The sequence below is a fragment of the Odocoileus virginianus genome, chromosome 22, assembly GCF_023699985.2.
Source record: "Odocoileus virginianus isolate 20LAN1187 ecotype Illinois chromosome 22, Ovbor_1.2, whole genome shotgun sequence".
In the NCBI taxonomy this organism is placed as follows: Eukaryota; Metazoa; Chordata; class Mammalia; order Artiodactyla; family Cervidae; genus Odocoileus; species Odocoileus virginianus.
In genome coordinates, this window is record NC_069695.1 from 2,392,626 (window position 1) to 2,411,312 (window position 18,687).

At 48.4% G+C, this 18,687-nt stretch overlaps 1 protein-coding gene across 1 annotated transcript in view; it reads right to left on the minus strand.

Annotated features, from left to right (window-relative positions):
* ZNF532 (zinc finger protein 532) overlaps positions 1 to 18,687 on the minus strand; it is a 115,124-nt gene that overhangs the window by 3,724 nt on the left and 92,713 nt on the right. Inside the window, 2 exon segments of the mRNA XM_070452448.1 lie at positions 794 to 941; positions 3,396 to 3,508. Of these exon segments, the coding sequence (XP_070308549.1) occupies positions 794 to 941; positions 3,396 to 3,508 (261 nt within the window).

An 18,687-nucleotide genomic window follows, 5' to 3' on the forward strand; every position in this document is an offset into this window, starting at 1 on the left:
CCCCGGTAGCTGGTAAAGAATACGCCTGCAATGCAGGAGACCCTGGTTCGATTCCTGGGTCGGAAAAATCCACTGGAGAAGGGATAGGCTGCCCACTCCAGTATTCTTGGGCTTTCCTGGTGGCTCAGCTGGTAAAGAATCCACCTGCAATGAGGGAGACTGGGTTCAATCCCTGGGTTGGGACGATCCCCTGGAGAAGGGAAAGGTTACCCATTCCAGTATTCTGGCCTGGAGAATTCCATGAACTGTATAGTCCATGGGGTCACAAAGAGTCAGACACAACTGAGTGATTTTCACTTTCACTTTTCACTTTCAGATTGATCCCTAAAGCTGTATCTGGAAGGATATAGAAGAAATTTAATAAAGGTTGTGTGTGAAGTCACTTCAGTCATGTCCAACTCTTTGTGACCCTATGGACAGTAGCCCACCAGGCTCCTCTGTCCGTGGGATTCTCTAAGCAAGAATGCTGGAGTGTGTTGCCATGCCCTCCTCCAGGGGATCTTCCCGACCCAGGGATCGAATCCACATCTCCTGGGTCTCCTGCGTCGGCAGATGGGTTCTTTATCACTAGTGTCATCAAGTTACCTTACCCCAAAAAAAAGTTACTTTTAAGAGCAAGATGAAAACTCAGGCTGAGTGCAGAGAGAATGTTCCTGTTACTTGACAGCTTTGTGCACAGGCTGAATTTTTTAAATCGTATAACCACAGAAAATTTTTACACACACACACACAAAAAAAGGAGAAAGCAAGTCAACACAATGTCACTGTAAAGAGAACACCTGCAATGTTTAACCTTGGTGTCTTCTTTTATTTCTGTCTCCTCCTCATTGGTGGCTTCTGTCATTTCTTTCAAGTCAGGATCCTTAATGCCGTGCATGAGCTGTATATGTTTCTCCAGCATCAACCGTTTTGTGAAGGTACGCCTGGAGTCTGGACAGTGCCTGTGGAGGAAAGACAAGGAAATAACCTACTTGCCATGAAAGGGCTCAGTGAGGAACGTGCTGACTACCGAAGCCCTCAGTCGGCCAGAGAGGCCAGGGTGGTCTTGCAGATACCAATGGTCCAAAGCGAAAGAGTGGTGTTGCTATGATCATCTCCAGTGTGAATGAAAAAAAAAAAAAATTTTAAAAAGTGCTGCAGCTTTTGTTAAAAATTTTCTATCATAAATGAACTTGTGGTTGCGGGGAAGGGGTGGGTGGAAAGGGACAGTTAGGGGCCTGGGGAAGGTTATGTACACACTGCTGTATTTAAAATGGATAACCAACAAGGATGCACTGTACAGCCCAGGAACACTGCACAATGCCGGATGGCAGCCTGGATGGGAGCGGGGTTTGGGGGAGAATGGACACGTGGATGGGTGGCTGAGTCCCTGTGCTGCTCACCTGAAACTACCGTAACACAGTTAATCGGTTATACCCATATACAAATTGGTTTTGGTGTTAAAAAAAAAAAAACAAGGAAAAGGTTTTTTTTCTATCAGTTCTTGTGTTCTTATAGCCCCAGCCCAATTTGGATCAGACAGGGCATTTATTTTCTGAGTTTGGTTAAAGTATGACTTAATTTGTAAATCTAGATGGCTGTGATTTTAACATGGAGAACACTAAATCTCAAGAGTTTTCTTTCCAGTGACTCAGAGTTCCCTCGGAATTTCCGTCATGAGATGCTTTAACAGGAAGCAAGTCCCTGCCTGACTTCTTCGCGCCAGTGTTAACAAGATTCCCGCTCACTCTGCCACGACGCAGACAAGACAGACTTGTCTCCCCTGTCAACTTTCTCATCAAAGCACAAATGCAATAATATGCATGGTTAGGACCACAGTGCACAAATACATGTGTTCAATCAGTCGATTAAAAGGTAGAAAACTGAACAAATATCCAAAATAGGTCAATGATTTCAGTTTTCATTTCAGCTTGTGCAATTTCCCACTATAAATTACGATTACAGCTTTTCTTTGGGAAGATATGAATTTATCATTTTCTTAAACAGACCAAAACCAGGGAAACAGAAATTAATGACCATGGCAATATGGTCACTCTTCAGCCACACATTATGAATAAGCACTGCAGTGAAGGGAGATAGAAAGATCCTCACAACTTACGTAGAACCAAGTTCGCTGTCTTCAGAAAAGCTTCTGAAAATCTTACAAGAAAGACTGGCTCCCAGCTCTGATGATTTCACATTAGAGATCCTCCACAGGACAGCACCAGGAGCCAGCACCCATACCAGAGAACAAACGGAACGAGCTGGGCGATCCCAGCATTTTACTGCCTTCCAGGGCTCCACGGGGACACGAACCAACCTCTCAGAGGAAGGACTCTGCCATCCACAGCAGCCTTCCTTCCCATTCTCTCAGCAGGGTTCCCCTCCTAAATTCAATGACTCCATCAAAGCAGAGTCAGCACAGACTGTACTCGGAGAATGTTCTCATCGCACCAAAATCACTCCCGGCTTCAGGTTCACCGAAGGAGGGGCCCTGTTTTCCTACCCCAGAGACTTTCCCTGACTCACCACAACACTGCGAAGCGCAGCGATCTGGCAGCCAACCTCCCCAAGTCCCCCAAGCCACACAGACACGGACCCCTGCGTCCATCCCGGCCACATGCTTGCCACACGGCTTCCATGCCGCTTCGTGTTCTTTTATGAAAAGTGCCTTAAAGTAAGTAACCCTGTCACACCACCTCACTTCAGGCCTGCACTGACTGAGTGGGTGGAAGAGCTTTCTTACTAATAACAACCTAACAACTTCTGCCTTTATATACCCAGAGGGGCGCCACGGCGGTCCCCTGGGTGGGCGGGCCCCCTCGGCTCCGCTGGTCCTTCACCAACAGTATGTGTGGGCGCGAAGGACGCCGCGCTGTACCCAGGGGCAGACGTCCCGCCCGGGGCTGACCCCACGACCAGCCGCGTCTGAACCCAAGTACACGGACCAGCCCAACCGGCAGCTCAGCTGTGTGTAGGGGACCGCAGGGTCTCTCCTTCGGCTGTGTCCCTACCTTCCTGCGAGTCAGTTCGCCAGAATTCTCAGTGATGAAACCACAAACCTGCGCTTAACAGAGAGGAACACAGGTGGGACTTCCCTGGCGGGCCAGGGGCTGGGACTCCGCGCTTTTCCGGACACGGCCCAGGTTCAGTCCCTGCTCGGGGAGCCAAGACCCTGGCCGCAAGCCGCTCGGCAAAAAGAAAGAAAAGCATAGGGAACAGATAAGAACATACAAAGGGTGGGCATTTTCATATTGCTAAAGCGCCACAAGCCAGGCAAGAGCGGCCTGCCAAAACAAAATATAAACAAAGGCGACCCACCCCCGGGGAGCGGAGGGCGGGGAGACGGGAAGCCAACAGGGAAGCGGGGAGACGCCCGTGGGCGCGGGGCGGCCCACGGCAGAGCCACGACTTACGAGCAGGTGTACACTTTCCTGATGCCTTTGTGCTTGATCCGGTTGTGGCGGCAGAGACTGTGGGACGAGCTGAAGGACTTTTCGCACTGGCGGCACGGGTGTTTCTTCATTTGCTTCATCGGGAGAAAAGAGGGAGAGTGTCACCCGAGAGAAAACGGGGCCCCCCGACGAGTTAAAAGCTCTTCTGCAGCCGTCTGGGCGCCCCGAGCGTTTAGCGATGCGGTAACAAAGACTAAAAGGGTTTTTTCAGATTTTTTATTGAGGGATAGTTGCTTTACGATGTTGTATGAGGTTCTGCCGTTTGGCGAAGTGAGTCCGCCGTATGACTCTTAAAGACGTGGCAGAAGGGGCCGCCAGGGCCGGGGTAAACGGGGGAATTCGGTTATAGCCGCTTAGAAACACAAGCTAAAGTGATACTTTACCGAACTCAGAAAATGAGTACCCCGTCTACACTAAATCTCTCATTTCTAGAGAACAGGACACACTTTATCATAAGGTATTTTTTTTTCCCCTCAAAAACACTTGTGATGGGGGGAAAAAAACGAACATGATTTTGATTGAACACAAACACCCAGATAGCTGAAATGAAAACATGACATTGATTTTCTCTGAGTAAGAGATGTTATTTTTAGAAGGCAGATAACCTAGAAAAACACAATTCTTTAGTAGATACCAAATACAGCCATTATCTCAATTACGATATCCAGAAAGAGCCTGTTTCCTTCTCCAATGTGCCATTTAAAATCTCTGGCTCAATTTTAAACACTTTTAGCTTTCCCCCCTAATAACTCATTATTCCGTATATAAGGAAAGAGTTTTCCAAGAAAAATTTTTAAATGATACCGTTTGATTATCTCAAGAACACAAGGTGAGCCCACTCTGGGGAGCGTGCCTAAGGGTGTCTGTGGCCTGAGTCTGTGTACGCGCGTGCATTTGTGTACTGGGGGCTGGGGGCACGCGGAAAGGCAAGACGGAGTTATCCACCGACATCTCAACATCAAAGTGAAAAGTTTCCCACTTCGGCTAAGACATAATTGTGTTAATTCAACAGATTCCCATGTGGAACCTTTGAAGTAAAATCAGTGACTTATCTTTAAAAACACATTCTTTGGGCATGATATGCACTGCAGTCTGGAACCAACGTCACATCACAAGGAAATGAAATCAAGAAAGAACTGTTGGCCTCGTGCATGGAACAAAATTTGGCTCAGCCCTTGTTAAAACTAAGGATGAAGTAGGAATAACAAGAAACTGTTACTATCTTTGGCCATCAGAAGAGATAAGCAAGCAGTTACGACCTATTTGATAAAGAAATGATCTGTTTTTAAAAAAATATTTTTACGTTAATCAGTTGGCAAACATGTCCTCACTCCAGCTGGTGAGGAAATGAACTCGAGGCAGCTGAGAGTCGGCTCTGGAGGCCCAGGTGGGCTGGCACCTCTGCCCACCAGTCATGAACCACGTGACGGGGCATTTCCCGACCTCACGAACACCCGCCCTGCAGCAGTCAGGGGGTCACAGCGGTGACGTCCTAAGAGAGGGTGCTGGGGCGGGGGGAGGTTTGAAGGGCCAGCACAGTGCCTGGGATGCAGAGAGATTCTCAACATGCGCAATTTTATTAACAACAGGAAAGCTACACATCCAGGTTTCATTTTTAAAAAGCGTCTTTTATTATTTAAAAGCACATTCCCTGGTGGTAGAAGTGCTTAGGACTCCACGTTTCCACTGCCGAGGGCCTGAGTGTTCAATACCTGGGTGCGGAAATAACATCTGTCAAGACTCGAGACGTAGCCAGAAAAAAGCAAGGCACCGTGATGGACACGAAAAAGGTCTCGAACCCAGACAAAGGCCGAGGAGGAAGCTCCTTCTCCAAGTTAAAGAGGAAGGCTGTACCATAGCTTCCTGAGGTGGTCCCCGTGGTGAAGAACCTGCCTGCCAGAGCGGGAGACACAGGGCATGTGGGTTCCACCCCTGGGTCGGGAAGATCCCCTGGAGAAGGAAATGGCAACCTGCTCTGGTATTCAAGGCCTGGAAAACTCCATGGACAGAGGAGTCTGGCAGGCTACAGTCCACAGGGCCACAAAGAGTTGGACCTGACTGAGCACACCCACTTACATACTTTATGTTGTTTTCCTAAGCATATCCCAGGGTTACATGCATCTATACCTCACCTCCCAGGACGCAAGAATGATCTCTGGGGAAAGAGAGACAGAGGGAACAAAGCAAGTAACCAAACAGCACCTGAGACACCCTGCCCCTTCAACGTCATAAAAATTCTGATCACATTAAATAGACCATCTCTAGTCTCCTGCACTAGCACATGGAACCAGAGAAGGAAAAGGCTTCCTTTAGAATAAAACCAGGAACAGTCGGTCATGAATAATTCTATGTTTCAATAAAGGTTTTTTAAAAATCTAATTTCTGTTGTATTTTTGTACATGTAAGATGGACAATGTTAAGATCACCTGGGAGAGTCAGAACACAAGACATCTTTCCAAAAGCAAGACAGGGGCTTTCCTGGTGGCTCAATAGCAAAGAATCATGCTGCCAATGCAGGAGACACAGGTTCGACCCCTGGTCGGGGAAGATCCCACGCACTGCAGAGCAGCTAAGCCCGTGCCCCACAACGACTGAGCCTGAGATCCAGAGCCGGGAGCCGCAAGGACCGAGCCCGAGATCCAGAGCCGGGAGCCGCAAGGACCGAGCCCGAGATCCAGAGCCGGGAGCCGCAAGGACAGAGCCCGAGATCCAGAGCCGGGAGCCGCAAGGGCCGAGCCCGAGATCCAGAGCCGGGAGCCGCAAGGGCCGAGCCCGGGCTCCAGAGCCGGGAGCCGCAAGGGCCGAGCCCGGTCTGCAGAGCCGGGAGCCGCAAGGACTGAGCCCCGGAGCCGGCCCTGCAGCGAGAGAGGCCACTGCAGGGAGAAGCCTGGGCATCACCATGAAGGGGAACCCCGCTCCCCGCAACCAGAGAAAGGTCCTCGCAGCAGCCAAGAGCCCGGCACAACCAAACAGAATTAAAAAAATAAAAGCAAGACAGCGCAGCAAATAATCACAAAGAAGGGAGACAACTGAAGTGATCCCTTCTAGGCAAACAACAGGGCGGAGGCCTCAGACACACGCAGCCTGGATCTCTATTATGGTGAAGATTTTAATATGCTACTTCTTGTTTTGGCATATTTATATTAACACAAAATCAAAATTGTAATAGAGAAATATCAATAAAGAAAGCCTCAGTAGATGATAAATGAAGAACAGCTCAGCTGAATCAATAATTACTATTTTCAAAAAAAGTTGACAATGTATGAAGTATTTTTTCAACATCTTCATGGAAAAAAAAAACCACGCAGAAATGAACTGTGCAATCCAAAAACAATGGGGCAAGGTTTCCTAAATGACTGGTGACAAGAAAATTACAAGTTTAAACCCCAGTTTCCAGATCAAACCTGCCAGGTTCAGATTACCTAACAAAACAAATGACTTTCTTCTTTGTTAAATTTTAAATACTAACTTGTTTGAAGGTGCTTTGCCTAATTTATTTTCATAATTTGTATCTTCAATATTCCAATAGTTCCTACTGTTACTTTGTGACACCAAAAGCAATTCTTGATCAAACAAAAGTGGGAAAAAATAGCATTAAGAAAAGTATAAACGTCTATCATCATTCTATTTTCAAGAATTTTTAAGGTCCTTTACTTCTTCCGGCTGCTAAGGCCGCATAAAGCTGATATTAACAGAACCAGGCCCTTAAGTGGGAACTGTATACTTAACTTAAATCAGAGAACAAATTGTAAATTGCAAATTATCTTGTCTTTAAATAGAACTTTTGAAGGAAATACGTGGCAGGTGTGAAAATTTTGATGACTTTAGAGTAGAATATCGAACAACCACTTGGGTGCACTTGCTAGATTTTCTCCCTCATCTCCAATTGCTGACTCTCATCTTCACATCCTGGAGGAAAGAAAGCGTCCTCACTAATTCCTCTGCTCTGAACGCCCTGGCCTTGGGCTCAGGTCTGAGCAAAGCCCTTCTTCCCGGATGGCACTCGGTGGGCATTCTGATAACCAGTCCCTTCTCGTGACTTGGCTGGAAGGCCTCTTTCGGGTCTGGGGGACGGTGGAGACGCTGGAGAAAAGGCGAGACCCCACATGCCCACCTGGCCTGAGCTCCCCTCCTCCCAGGTCTTCCGAGCGCCCTTCTCCCAGAGGCGTCGGACTCACAGCCTCATGCAAAGAGCCCCCCTGACGACCGTCACACGTCCAGACAGGGATCTGAGATGAGGGGGGCACTGGACATCTTCCCAAACCACACTGACACGCGCCCTCCACCTCGATCACAGCACTTTTCATGAAAACGGAAAAGCCAAACCGCTTACATAATTTTAAGCCTATCACAACAGCAGCCTCTCAGAATTTAACTCCTGGAACTCTGAACCCTTTCGCTTGGGAACTGATCCTGCACATAAACCCGCACACGGTGGTCGGTGCTGCTGTAACACAACGTACATGGGACACAGGTTCCAGATCACCAAGCTAGGCAGAATCCCGCAACGGCACCCACGGGGGCTCCAGCCACATGAATCAGGGGCCTGACGCTCAAAGACTGCCAGTGACTCACTCACTACAAAGAGCAGCATGCACTGGCACACGTTAAGAAACATTTCCTAACACATTTCTTAGCACATGGCTAAGAAACACACAGGTGCTGCAGAAAGCATGGCACTTCAGCTTGGAAGAGGCCCGCGGTTTGCCTGTGGAAGTGGGCGCCAGCAGGCTTGTCTGGAAACAGAGGGCAGCTGTGACCCCTTCCCGTGGACCTGTGTGACCCCCCACTGGGAAACGAGGTCGCTGGTGCGTGCACAAGGGTGTCGCGTGCGTTCCTGCACAACTCCATTGCACAGTTTTCTGGAACTCGCGTTTCTCAGGGATGGAATCACACACGAGCAAACTGAGAATTCACCTTCTGCTTCAACTGTTCCCTGATGTAGTATCAACTGGACTGGAACAAATCTGTGTTTTCAACACAGACCTCATATTCAATAGCAGAACTGCTTTGTATATAGAAAGACTTTTCCCTGCAGCACTGTGTCTAATGTGAAAAGATGGAAAAAAAAAAATCTGGGTCCATCCAAGGAGGACTGGTTAAATAAATGATAGACACTTAATGATACTCGTCATGAAGCTATAGAAAGAAGGGAAGCCGTCAAAGTGCTGATATGAAAAGAACTGTAACATAAATGATGTGGAGACAGAACCAGGACACAAAATTATATTAATAAGCTGTGTTCTGTGAAAGAAAGCTGTGTTCTAGAAAGAGGTAACAAGGAGAACACGGATGCATAGAGGATGAGACAGGCGCAGAGAAACTTCAAGGGTTGGCAAGGGTAGGAAAGAGGATTTTAACTGTATTCCTTCATATTATTTGGATTTTTGAACCATGTGAATATAACTCTTAAATTTTTTTTTCTGCTGCCTCAAAATTTTACATCAGATTCACTGAGGTATTAATTTACAAAATGTAAAACTCCCTTTTTAATGAGTTTTGAGAAATGGATACAATTGAGTGACTGACACTATGAACAAGAGACAGAGCAGATTTAGGGGCTTCTCTGGAGGGACAGTGGTTAGGACTCTGCCCTTCCAATGCAGTGGGCGCAGGTCTGATTCCTGGTCAGGGAACCAAGATCTCACATGTTGTACAGTGCAGCAGAAAAAAAAAAAGAATAAATATACACACACACACACACACACACACACACACACAGAACATGTCCATCACCCCCAAAATTCCCTGCATGCCCCTTTAGAATCAACCCCTCCCTCCCATACCCAGCTCTTGAAAACCACGGGTCTGTCTTCCGTCCTAGCTTTCCTTTTCCCGTTTGTCGTGTGAGTGGACCATGGAGTGTAATGTGCGCGTCTTTATGAGCCTGGCTGCCACCGTCACCCGGCACGACACGAGTGGGCCGCCCCAGTGTATCCCCTGCTGCTTGCTGGGGAGGAATGCTCCACTGCACAAACAGACCGCTGCTTGTTTATCATTTGTCAGGCGAAGGGCTTCTTGGTTGTTTCCCGTTTGGGGAAATTACTAAAGTATACAGTATAAATACTTAAACTGTAAACACGCGTGGACAGGAAATATGATCTTATTTCTCTTGGGTGAATACCGAGGAGTGGGATTACTGGATCACATGGTAAATCACGTAAGAAACTCTCAGGGTGTTTTCCAGATGGCGGCACTCTTCTTGTTTTCCCAGCAACGGGTGAGCGCTCCGATGGCTCAGCAGCCTTTCCAGCACTGGATGTTGCCGTTTTACTTTACTACAGCCATCACAAAGGGCGGCTAGCGGCATTTCATCGCGGTTTAATTTGCATTCCTCTCTAATGACGAATGGGGTTAAGGTAAAAAATTTTCAGTTCAAAGATTAAAACACCTTTTTATATGGTGTGCCTCTGTCTCAAAAAAAAAAAAGGTTTTGGTTTTTGAATTTTTGTTTCAGGAGGAATCACATTTTCCTGTAAGCTCCTTGAAAACAGAAGCTGTGACTCATTCATCTTCACATCCCTGCACTCAGCTTATGCAAACAGTCAGGAAATATTCACTGAGTAAATGAATTAAAAAAAACTGAATACACAACTTTCTACTGGAAAAATAAGAGCATGTTCTACAAAGCGATCACAGAATAACAAATGCAGGATAAAACACTGGACAGAGAGGAAGCACTGGTTGTTTCCAGAAGATGGGTGAGACACGGGCAGGTCTGAATCTCGTAAGAGCCTCCGAAAGACGCCGGGCGGAGGCGGGCAGGTGGGAGGGACCCCCCTCACAGCGGAGGAGGAGCCTGTCCTCCTGTGTGGCTGCGGACGGGGAGCCCGGAATCAGGTGCAGAACAGGTGTGCCGCGCACACAGCGGGGGCAGGGGTGAGGAGGGGACGGAAACTGCAGGAACGCCTGCCTGGAAGCTGCCACATCACAGCAAAGGCCACGCCTCCAGATGCCACAGCCTGCACTCTTTCCCTTACTGTCGCAGATTACAAAAATAACAAAGGCCTACTGCAAAACAGGTTAGGGATGGACGGAGGAGTCTGGCGGGCTACAATCTATGGGGTTGCAAAGAGCCGGACACGACTGAGCGACTTCACTTCACTTCACTGCGAAAGAGAGTAAGACTGCTTCTAACCTCACCAGTTGAGGCGTGTTGTGTGTGCGCGTGTCTGACTCTCCGTGACTCCCTGGGCTGCTGCCCACCAGGATCCTCTGTCCATGGGGTTCTCCAGGCAAGGACACTGGAGTGGGCTGCCATGCCCTCCTCCAGGGGGTCTTTCTGACCCAGGAATCGAACCCACGTCTCTTACGTCTCCTGTGTCAGCAGGCAGGTTCTCTAGCCACTGAGCCACCTGGGAAGCCCAGCCACTGGAGTAACCGTTATCAATTTCTACCTGTATATCCTGCCCACGTCTTTTCTGGATATGCATGTTCATGTGTTTTCATATGAACGAGTCTATACTATGCACATTGACTTGTAACCTGGTTTTCTCAATTATAAGGCAAACACAGCTACACACACTTTGATGATTCCATAGTATTCTGCTGTTATGTGGACCATAATTCATTGAGCTATCCTCTGTTAATGATTTAGGTTGTTTCCACTTTTCTTTTTTTTTTCTTTTAAAAAAAAATTTATTGAAATATAGTTGATTTACAGTGTTGTGTTAGTTTCAGGTGTATAGCAAAGTGATTCAGTTGTATATACATGTTATATATATATATATATATATATATATTCTTTTTCCTGCATTCTCTTCCATTAAGGTTATTTTTTTTTTTCTTTTTATTAGTTGGAGGCTAATTACTTTACATCATTACAGTAGTTTTTGTTATACATTGATATGAATTAGCCATGGATTTACATGTACTCCCCATCCCAGTCCCCCCTCCCACCTCCCTCTCCACCCGATCCCTCTGGGTCTTCCCAGTGCACCAGGCCCGAGCACTTGTCTCATGCACCCAACCTAGGCTGGTGATCTGTTTCACCCTAGATAATATACATGTTTCAATGCTGTTCTCCTGAAACATCCCACCCTCGCCTTCTCCCAGAGTTCACAAGTCTGTTCCATACATCTGAGTCTCTTTTTCTGTTTTGCATATAGGGTTATCGTTACCATCTTTCTAAAGTCCATATATATGTGTTAGTATACTGTAATGGTCTTTATCTTTCTGGCTTACTTCGCTCTGTATAATGGGCTCCAGTTTCATCCATCTCATTAGAACTGATTCAAATGAATTCTTTTTAATGGCTGAGTAATATTCCATGGTGTATATGTACCACAGCTTCCTCATCCATTCGTCTGCTGATGGGCATCTGGGTTGCTTCCATTGTTTCCACTTTTCAACATTTACAGATACAATTTTCTGCCGTCAACAAATTACTCCTTTGGATAGAGTTCTGAAGAGACAAGACTGTCTAGTTGAGAAGTTGTAAAAATGTTCAGGCTCTTTGACCCTTCTTGCCCGACTGTCCTCAGAGAGGACACCACCGATCTACATCGGTGTCCCTTCATCAGGAGTGCTCAACATCGGGACACGCGCACCAACCCTGCCGGGGCGGTGGGCAAACACGCTACGGCACTTGCTTCTCCTCAGAGCCCACTGAGGCTGGGCGCCTACGCACACGCTCCTGAGCCTCCCTGCTCCCCCGGGGGCTGCCCCATCACGCCCTTTCTGGGGGGCGGCGGGGCGCGCGGGCACAGACTCCAGGGTCTCCGGCAGCATGCCATGGGCTCTGGGCCGGCCACAGGTGTGAGCGGAGGACCAACACGACTGGCAGAGTTCAGATGGGTCAGGCGTGGAAGCAGCAAGCCAGGCAGGCGCTTCGGGGGAGAGATGGCGTGCCCTGGGCTTGGGAGTGACACTGAGTGGCTGGATTTGGTGGGTCGCTGCCAGGTAGATATGAGGATGGGCTGAATGCAGGCGACAGAGGACAGAAAAAGAGGGATCAAGCATCACCCAGGAGCTCTGATGCCTGGGCACCTGGTCGGGGCAGAGTTACCAGCTCCCCATTGGGAAAAATGGGGAGGAGCGGGCTCAGGGAAGGACAGGAAGCAAAATGGTTAAGTCACACTCTGGCTATATTAAGTGTGAGAAGCCCGCTGGCCATCTAAGCAGAGAGGCTCAAGAGGTGGTTGGAGGCACGTCTGGAACACAGGGAAGAGGTCAGGCCAGAGATTTAAACAGACCTGTGAGTCAGGAGGACACAGACGTCACCTGAAGTCTTGGGCCTGAATGAGACCCGTCTGAGGGTCAAAGGACCCAGCCCGTTCACGAGACGAGGGAGACCGGGGAGAGCGGCTGATAAGGCCAATGAGAACCGAGAGAGGCCTGGCAGAACCAGCGCTTTATCGGGGACCACACGGACGAGAGCCTCACCAGGTCAGCGAGGACGCCGGCCAGGAAGGCCAGGCCTGGCGCCCGGGCTCGGCGACGCAGCAGCGCTGGAGAGACTGGCAGAGGCGGCTCTACTGGTGGGGCCCTCCCCAGCGAGTCTAGTGGCTGAGGGTCCCGGCTTCCAGTGCAGGGGGAGCGGGTTCGATCCCTCGTCAGGGAACTAAGACCCCACAGGCTGCCCGGTGCATTAAAAAAAAAATAAATAAAAAGTGGCTCTGGCAGAGCGGTGGGTTTAAAGTCTGTATGGGAGAAGGAACCAGGGAAGAGAAAAATATGAAATGATTCCAGGCAGATTTATTGCAAAGGAAGGCAGAGAGTAGGAAGTGGGGGTGGTGGTGGTGAGGAAAGCTGCTTCGTTAGGATAAGGGGACCAGGGCAGGCTTTACGACGCTGAGAAAAATGCAGGCGATAATGGACAAGTGCAACGACTCACCCTGAGTCTGGATGGAGTGAGTGATGGAGTCTGGAGAGGTGAGTCTGGTCAGTGAGGCTGGGTGGAGTGGTCACAGAGACAGGCTATCCTTACCGGGGCTGGGAACCCACAGAGTCACCCTCTGTGACGGGAGATGGCAGTGTATTCCACATCAGATACAAAAGGGCCTTTTCACTACACCATCTCCTTACCTGAAAGGCAAAACCCAAGCTTCTGGGCTTTCTAGATGGCCCACGATCTATCCCTCAACCTGTCATTCTAGCTACATCTCCTGGGACTTTGTAAACCTTCTGTTCAGAGCCTCTCAAACCCACACCTTCCGGACCAGGACCCCTTCCTCCCCGCCCCGCTGAGATGGCCTTCCTGCCCCCGGGTACCCAGGGGACCCGCCCCCTCCAGCCGGCCCAGCTCTCAGCTTCCCCGGACGGCCTCCCCATCTCTCCAGCCAGCTGCCTCTCCTCTCGCCCACGGCCCCCCAGCTACAAGCAAACTGCCGGAAACGCGCATCTCCACGTGCCCCTTCTCTCCCCACGCCCACCTGGCATTTCCTGTGGCTTCCGAGGATGAAGCCGGCCCACCTGCCCACCCCCCCGCCCCCCACCGTCCCAGCCTCCCGCCACTCCCTTCCCGGGATGTCACAGTCCAGAACTACTTGCTGGCAGGCCCTGAGCGTGCCAGCCGCTTTGTACCACATCCATTCTCTGCCTGCTCCTCTGTACACAGGGCAAATTCCTCGTGTACATCCTCCAAACACCTCTTTGGATAGCTGAGAGAAACACCTCTCTGGATAGCTGAGATAAGGTTTCTTATCTTCAGCCTTCCCTGGCCTCTCCCAACTCCTGCTGATTCCCTACCAAACAGTGATGCTCAAATCTTCTTCCTTGTACCTTAGATGTAAATCTAATTGTCCTCTTCTATGTATCACACCCAATTTTAATTTTTAATTTCACTCTACCCTCCTCGGACTTCTTGTAAGGCTGGTCTGTATTTTATTGCTCACTGTACTCACAGAGCCTCAGCGGGTACCGAGCGGAAACCTGAACTGAAAACATCTTTCACGTTAGCATTTGATTATATACCACATTGTGATGCTCCTAAGACTCCTGTTTCACACCCAAGTTAAACTAGTTTTATCTTCAAAAATATTTATCCTTTCTTTTTCTACCCAGTTGTAAGCATCTGCTGGGCAAGATTTATATTTCACACTGTGTCTGCGCTCCCTCGTAGCAAATGCTATGCAATTCAATAAATATTTATAGTATAAAAGAAAGATATGGATGGAAGTACAAACACAGCATAAAGCTAAACATTCCCAAAGTAGGAATGAATGAGTGGCCTCTTCTAAATAGTTTCAGAATTGCACATAATTCCTGTAATATGCAAGTATGCAGAGGAACCAAAGACTATAAGAAAGAAATAGTATAGACTGATAACCGGAGCAGGTTGAAAATCTAGCCTCATATGCCTCTTTTATAAAATAGCTCTGCTACAGGATTAAAATGTACTAGGTTACACATGGGCTTTCCAGGTGATACTAGAGGTAAAGAACCTGCCTGACAACGCAGGAGATGCAGGAGGCGAGGGTTTGAATTGGTCCCTGGGTCAGGAAGATTCCCCTGGAGAAGGAAATGGCAATCCGCTCCAGAATTTCTTGTGTGGAAAATTCCATGGACAGAGGAGCCTGGCGGGCTATGGTCCATGGGGTCACAGAGAGTCGGACACGACAGAACAACTAAGCGCGTGCGTGCATGCACACACACACAAATTCCATATAAATTATAACTCAGTAAGTTGATTATTAAAAAAGAAATTCACTAAAGAAATGTGTAACATCACTAGCATATTATTAAATAAATAAAAGGTATAATTTGCATTGTGAGGTTCTTGAAACTCTTCACCAGGATAAATAAAAATCAATGCTTCTTTAATTCACTGATCTATGAATAGATAAGACATAAAGAAGTAAACCTGCTTACCCCTACCACCCATGCTCTTTTAGAAAACAGTCTTGTACGCACACAAGTAGCCTACCTCTCTAATGTGGAATACTGTGGGTAGTTAATAGGTATTTAGATGAACACAGCACAGGAAACTCAAATTTCATACATGTGAAAGCATTAAGAAAAATAATCTTTGAGTACTAAACCATCCAAGTTTCTACAAATTCAGATTGAGTGGTTTGGTGGAAATACACACAGAGTATAAACTTAGACCAGAGACTGGCAAACCTTTTCCATAAAGGGCCAGATATAAATATTTCAGGCTTTGCAGACCGTAAAGTCTCTGTAGCTACTCAGCCCTGCCTCGTGGTTGAAAAGCAGCCACAGACAAGGACACACAAATGAATGGGCGTGTCCATTTCAATAAATTATTTACAAAAACAGGTGGCTGGCCTGTGAAATCAGTTTGCTAAGCCCGATTCAGACCCCGTCTTGTGTTCCATAGAGAACAGAGCAAGTCTCAATCATTCAGAACCAGATCTATTTAACAGAGATAACTAATCAATCCAGGTTTAAAAAAGAAAGTCAAGACTCATAATATTGTAAACTAATTAGCCTCCAACTAATAAAAATCAATGGAAAAAAAAAAGAAAGTCAAGACTACAAAGTGAAGAGAACAGTTTCTGTTCATAGGAAGTGCTCAGAACACGTCCTGCGGGCCACCAGGATCTAGATCATTGAAGCGACAGCTCAGAAATGAAGCGCGGTCACAGGCAGGCGCTTCGGCTTGCTGCTACGCCTGTTTAAAACAACACACAAACTAAGACTCCTATCTGGCTGTTGAGGCAAGCTAGTTTGCTGATGACACGGTACAATTTAAAAAGTGAGACGGGGAGCTGTGATAAACATAGAACAATGAAAGGCCAAACGCAGCGCAGATGGGAAACAAATGCATCCCACCGCCGCGTCTGTGCTCAGAATCACAGCAGATACGAGGGCCCACGTTCGGAAGAACAGAAGTGCCGAGAGAAGGACTGCTGTCCTGACAGAGGTGCGAGAATCACAGCACAAAACTCAGAGACGCCTGCCGGGCACCGTGAGGGTCACAGACCCTGACACGCCCCAGGCCTCCATCCTCCTGCGTGAACTCCACCAGAGGCCCTGCCCAGCAACTCCGGATCCATCACGTTTCTCTCTCCTTCGCATTTTCACAAAGAGAAAACCAGAAGTGACAGGCCAGGGGCTGGGCACGGCTGTATTTCGCTAAGACATTCGGGGATCAAAGATCACAGCAGAGCATTCTGCGCTGCCCATTTCCTCCGAGTCTGGTTCGGTTTCCCTCCCATCCTTCTTTTTCTAAGGGTTTGTCCTTCGTCTTCTGAGCCTCCCCGACCCTTGAAATGCACGCCCCTGGGTGGGGGACACAATTATTCCTCTATGACTTTTGTTCTCAGAGAACCCAGTCTTTAAGGAGGGGGCCACGGGGAAGGAAACACGGAGTGTTTCCCTTTCTAAATGCGTGTCTGGCCGTGCTGGGCCTTTGACGCGGTGCCCGGGCTTTAGCTGCAGCGAGTCGGGGCTCCTCTGCGCTGCGCTGCGCGGACTTCTCACTGCGGCCGTCTCTGGCTGCAGGGCACACGGCCCGGGATGCTCGGGCTTCAGCAGTTGCCGCGAGGGCGAGGTTGCTGCGCGTCCCCAGCTTTCGAGCACGGCTCATGTACATGGACTCAGCCGCTCCACGGCACGTGCGATCTTCCCGGATTAGGGATCGAACCCGTGTGCCCTGCCCGGGCAGGCAGGTTCTCACCCACTGTACCACCGGGAAATTCCCTAATGTAATTTTTAAAACTGCCTTTTTGCCCTTTTAAGTTCAAAAGCAATCTAAATAGAAAAGAGGTCATTGTGAAAAGTTTTTTTTTCCCCCCTGACAATCACTGTTTTATGAAAGAAACAAATATTACTATAGAATAAAAAATTAAAGTAATTAAAACACACTCCCTGAAGGCCTAAGTACAATCTTTCTAAATAAATATTTATTTCCACAAATCAAGAGAAAAGAAACTAGCTATCCCTTTTAAAGATGATCACTGTTTTCATCAGATGATCTGTCAGAACTTTGAAAGTAATTTTAGAAAGTAAACAAGCCCAGATATCAAAACCATGGACATTAAAGTCGATGATGGTGGCTTTCTCCTTAATCCCAGTCCTACGTCTGTCTTAATTTCTGCAGCCCTCTTAACAAACCACATTAAAGGGGCAAGCAGGCAGGTGTTCTCAGCTCCCAAACCGGAAGGCAGGAGAGCACACGAGCCGTGGTGCGGCCCACGCGGGCTGGGGGCAAACCGTCCACTGCTGCAGGCTGACCTGGGTGCGTCCTGCTGGCGGTGACCCCAGGTTTGTGCTGACTCTGGTGTGTGTGGACACAAAGCAGTGACTTTGTGGAGTCCCACCTTCTTCCGCCGACAAACCCTTCCAACTCCACCGGCAGCTCGTGGGGAGCCCCGGGCGGACACGGACGTGGCCCAGGACCTCCCTCTGCTCCAGCCCTGCCCCGGAGCTCCAGCTCATCTCCTGCCCCGAACCGGGAGTTTGTTCTCACCACGCGGGGGCACTGCTTCAAAGCAACATCCAACCTTGAGGCGGAGGGGAGGGGTCCCAGGTCTTTAGGCAGCCTTGTGGGTCTGAAGTCTTCAGCTATAAACTGAACCCCCTGTGACCTCTGAGCCACCTCCCAGAGCCATCTATTTTTGATTCTTGCCAAGACAGCTGAAGTCAGGGTGGCCTTGCTATTTCCTTTGACGCCCCCACTTTGGAATGCAAAATTATTTTCTGGTTGTTTGGGGCTTCAATATAGTATCAGCTTACAGAAGAGGGTGCTAAATTCTTAAAACTTAAAAATCTGGCCTGCCAGCTGGACTTAGAAACACATTTTCCTAAGGAGGTAACAAATGGATGTTTGTTACATTCCTGGAGAAGCACATGTAAGTGTTCTCACATCCGTACAGCAACACAGAACCAATATTCTGAAGCCTCACCACCATCTTCTGCTCTGGTTCAATGAAGAAAACTAATTCCACAGTCATGTCACTTTGCTGACCAAGGTCCATCTAGTCAACGCTATGGTTTTTCCAGTAGTCATGTACAGATGTGAGAGCTGGACCATAAAGAAGGCTGAGCGCTGAATAGATGCTTTTGAACTGTGGTGTTGGAGAAGACTCTTGAGAGTCCCTTGGGCTGCAAGGAGATCAAACCTGCCAACCCTAAAGGAAATCAACCCTGAGTATTCATTGGAAGGACTTATGGTGAAGCTGAAGCTCCAATACTTTGGCCACCTGATGCGAAGAGCTGACTCATTGAAAAAGACCCTGATGCTGGGAAAGATTGAAGGGAGGAGGAGAAGGGGACGACAGAGGATGAGATGGTTGGATGGCATCACCGACTCGATGGACGTGAGTCTGAGCAAGCTCCAGGAGACGGC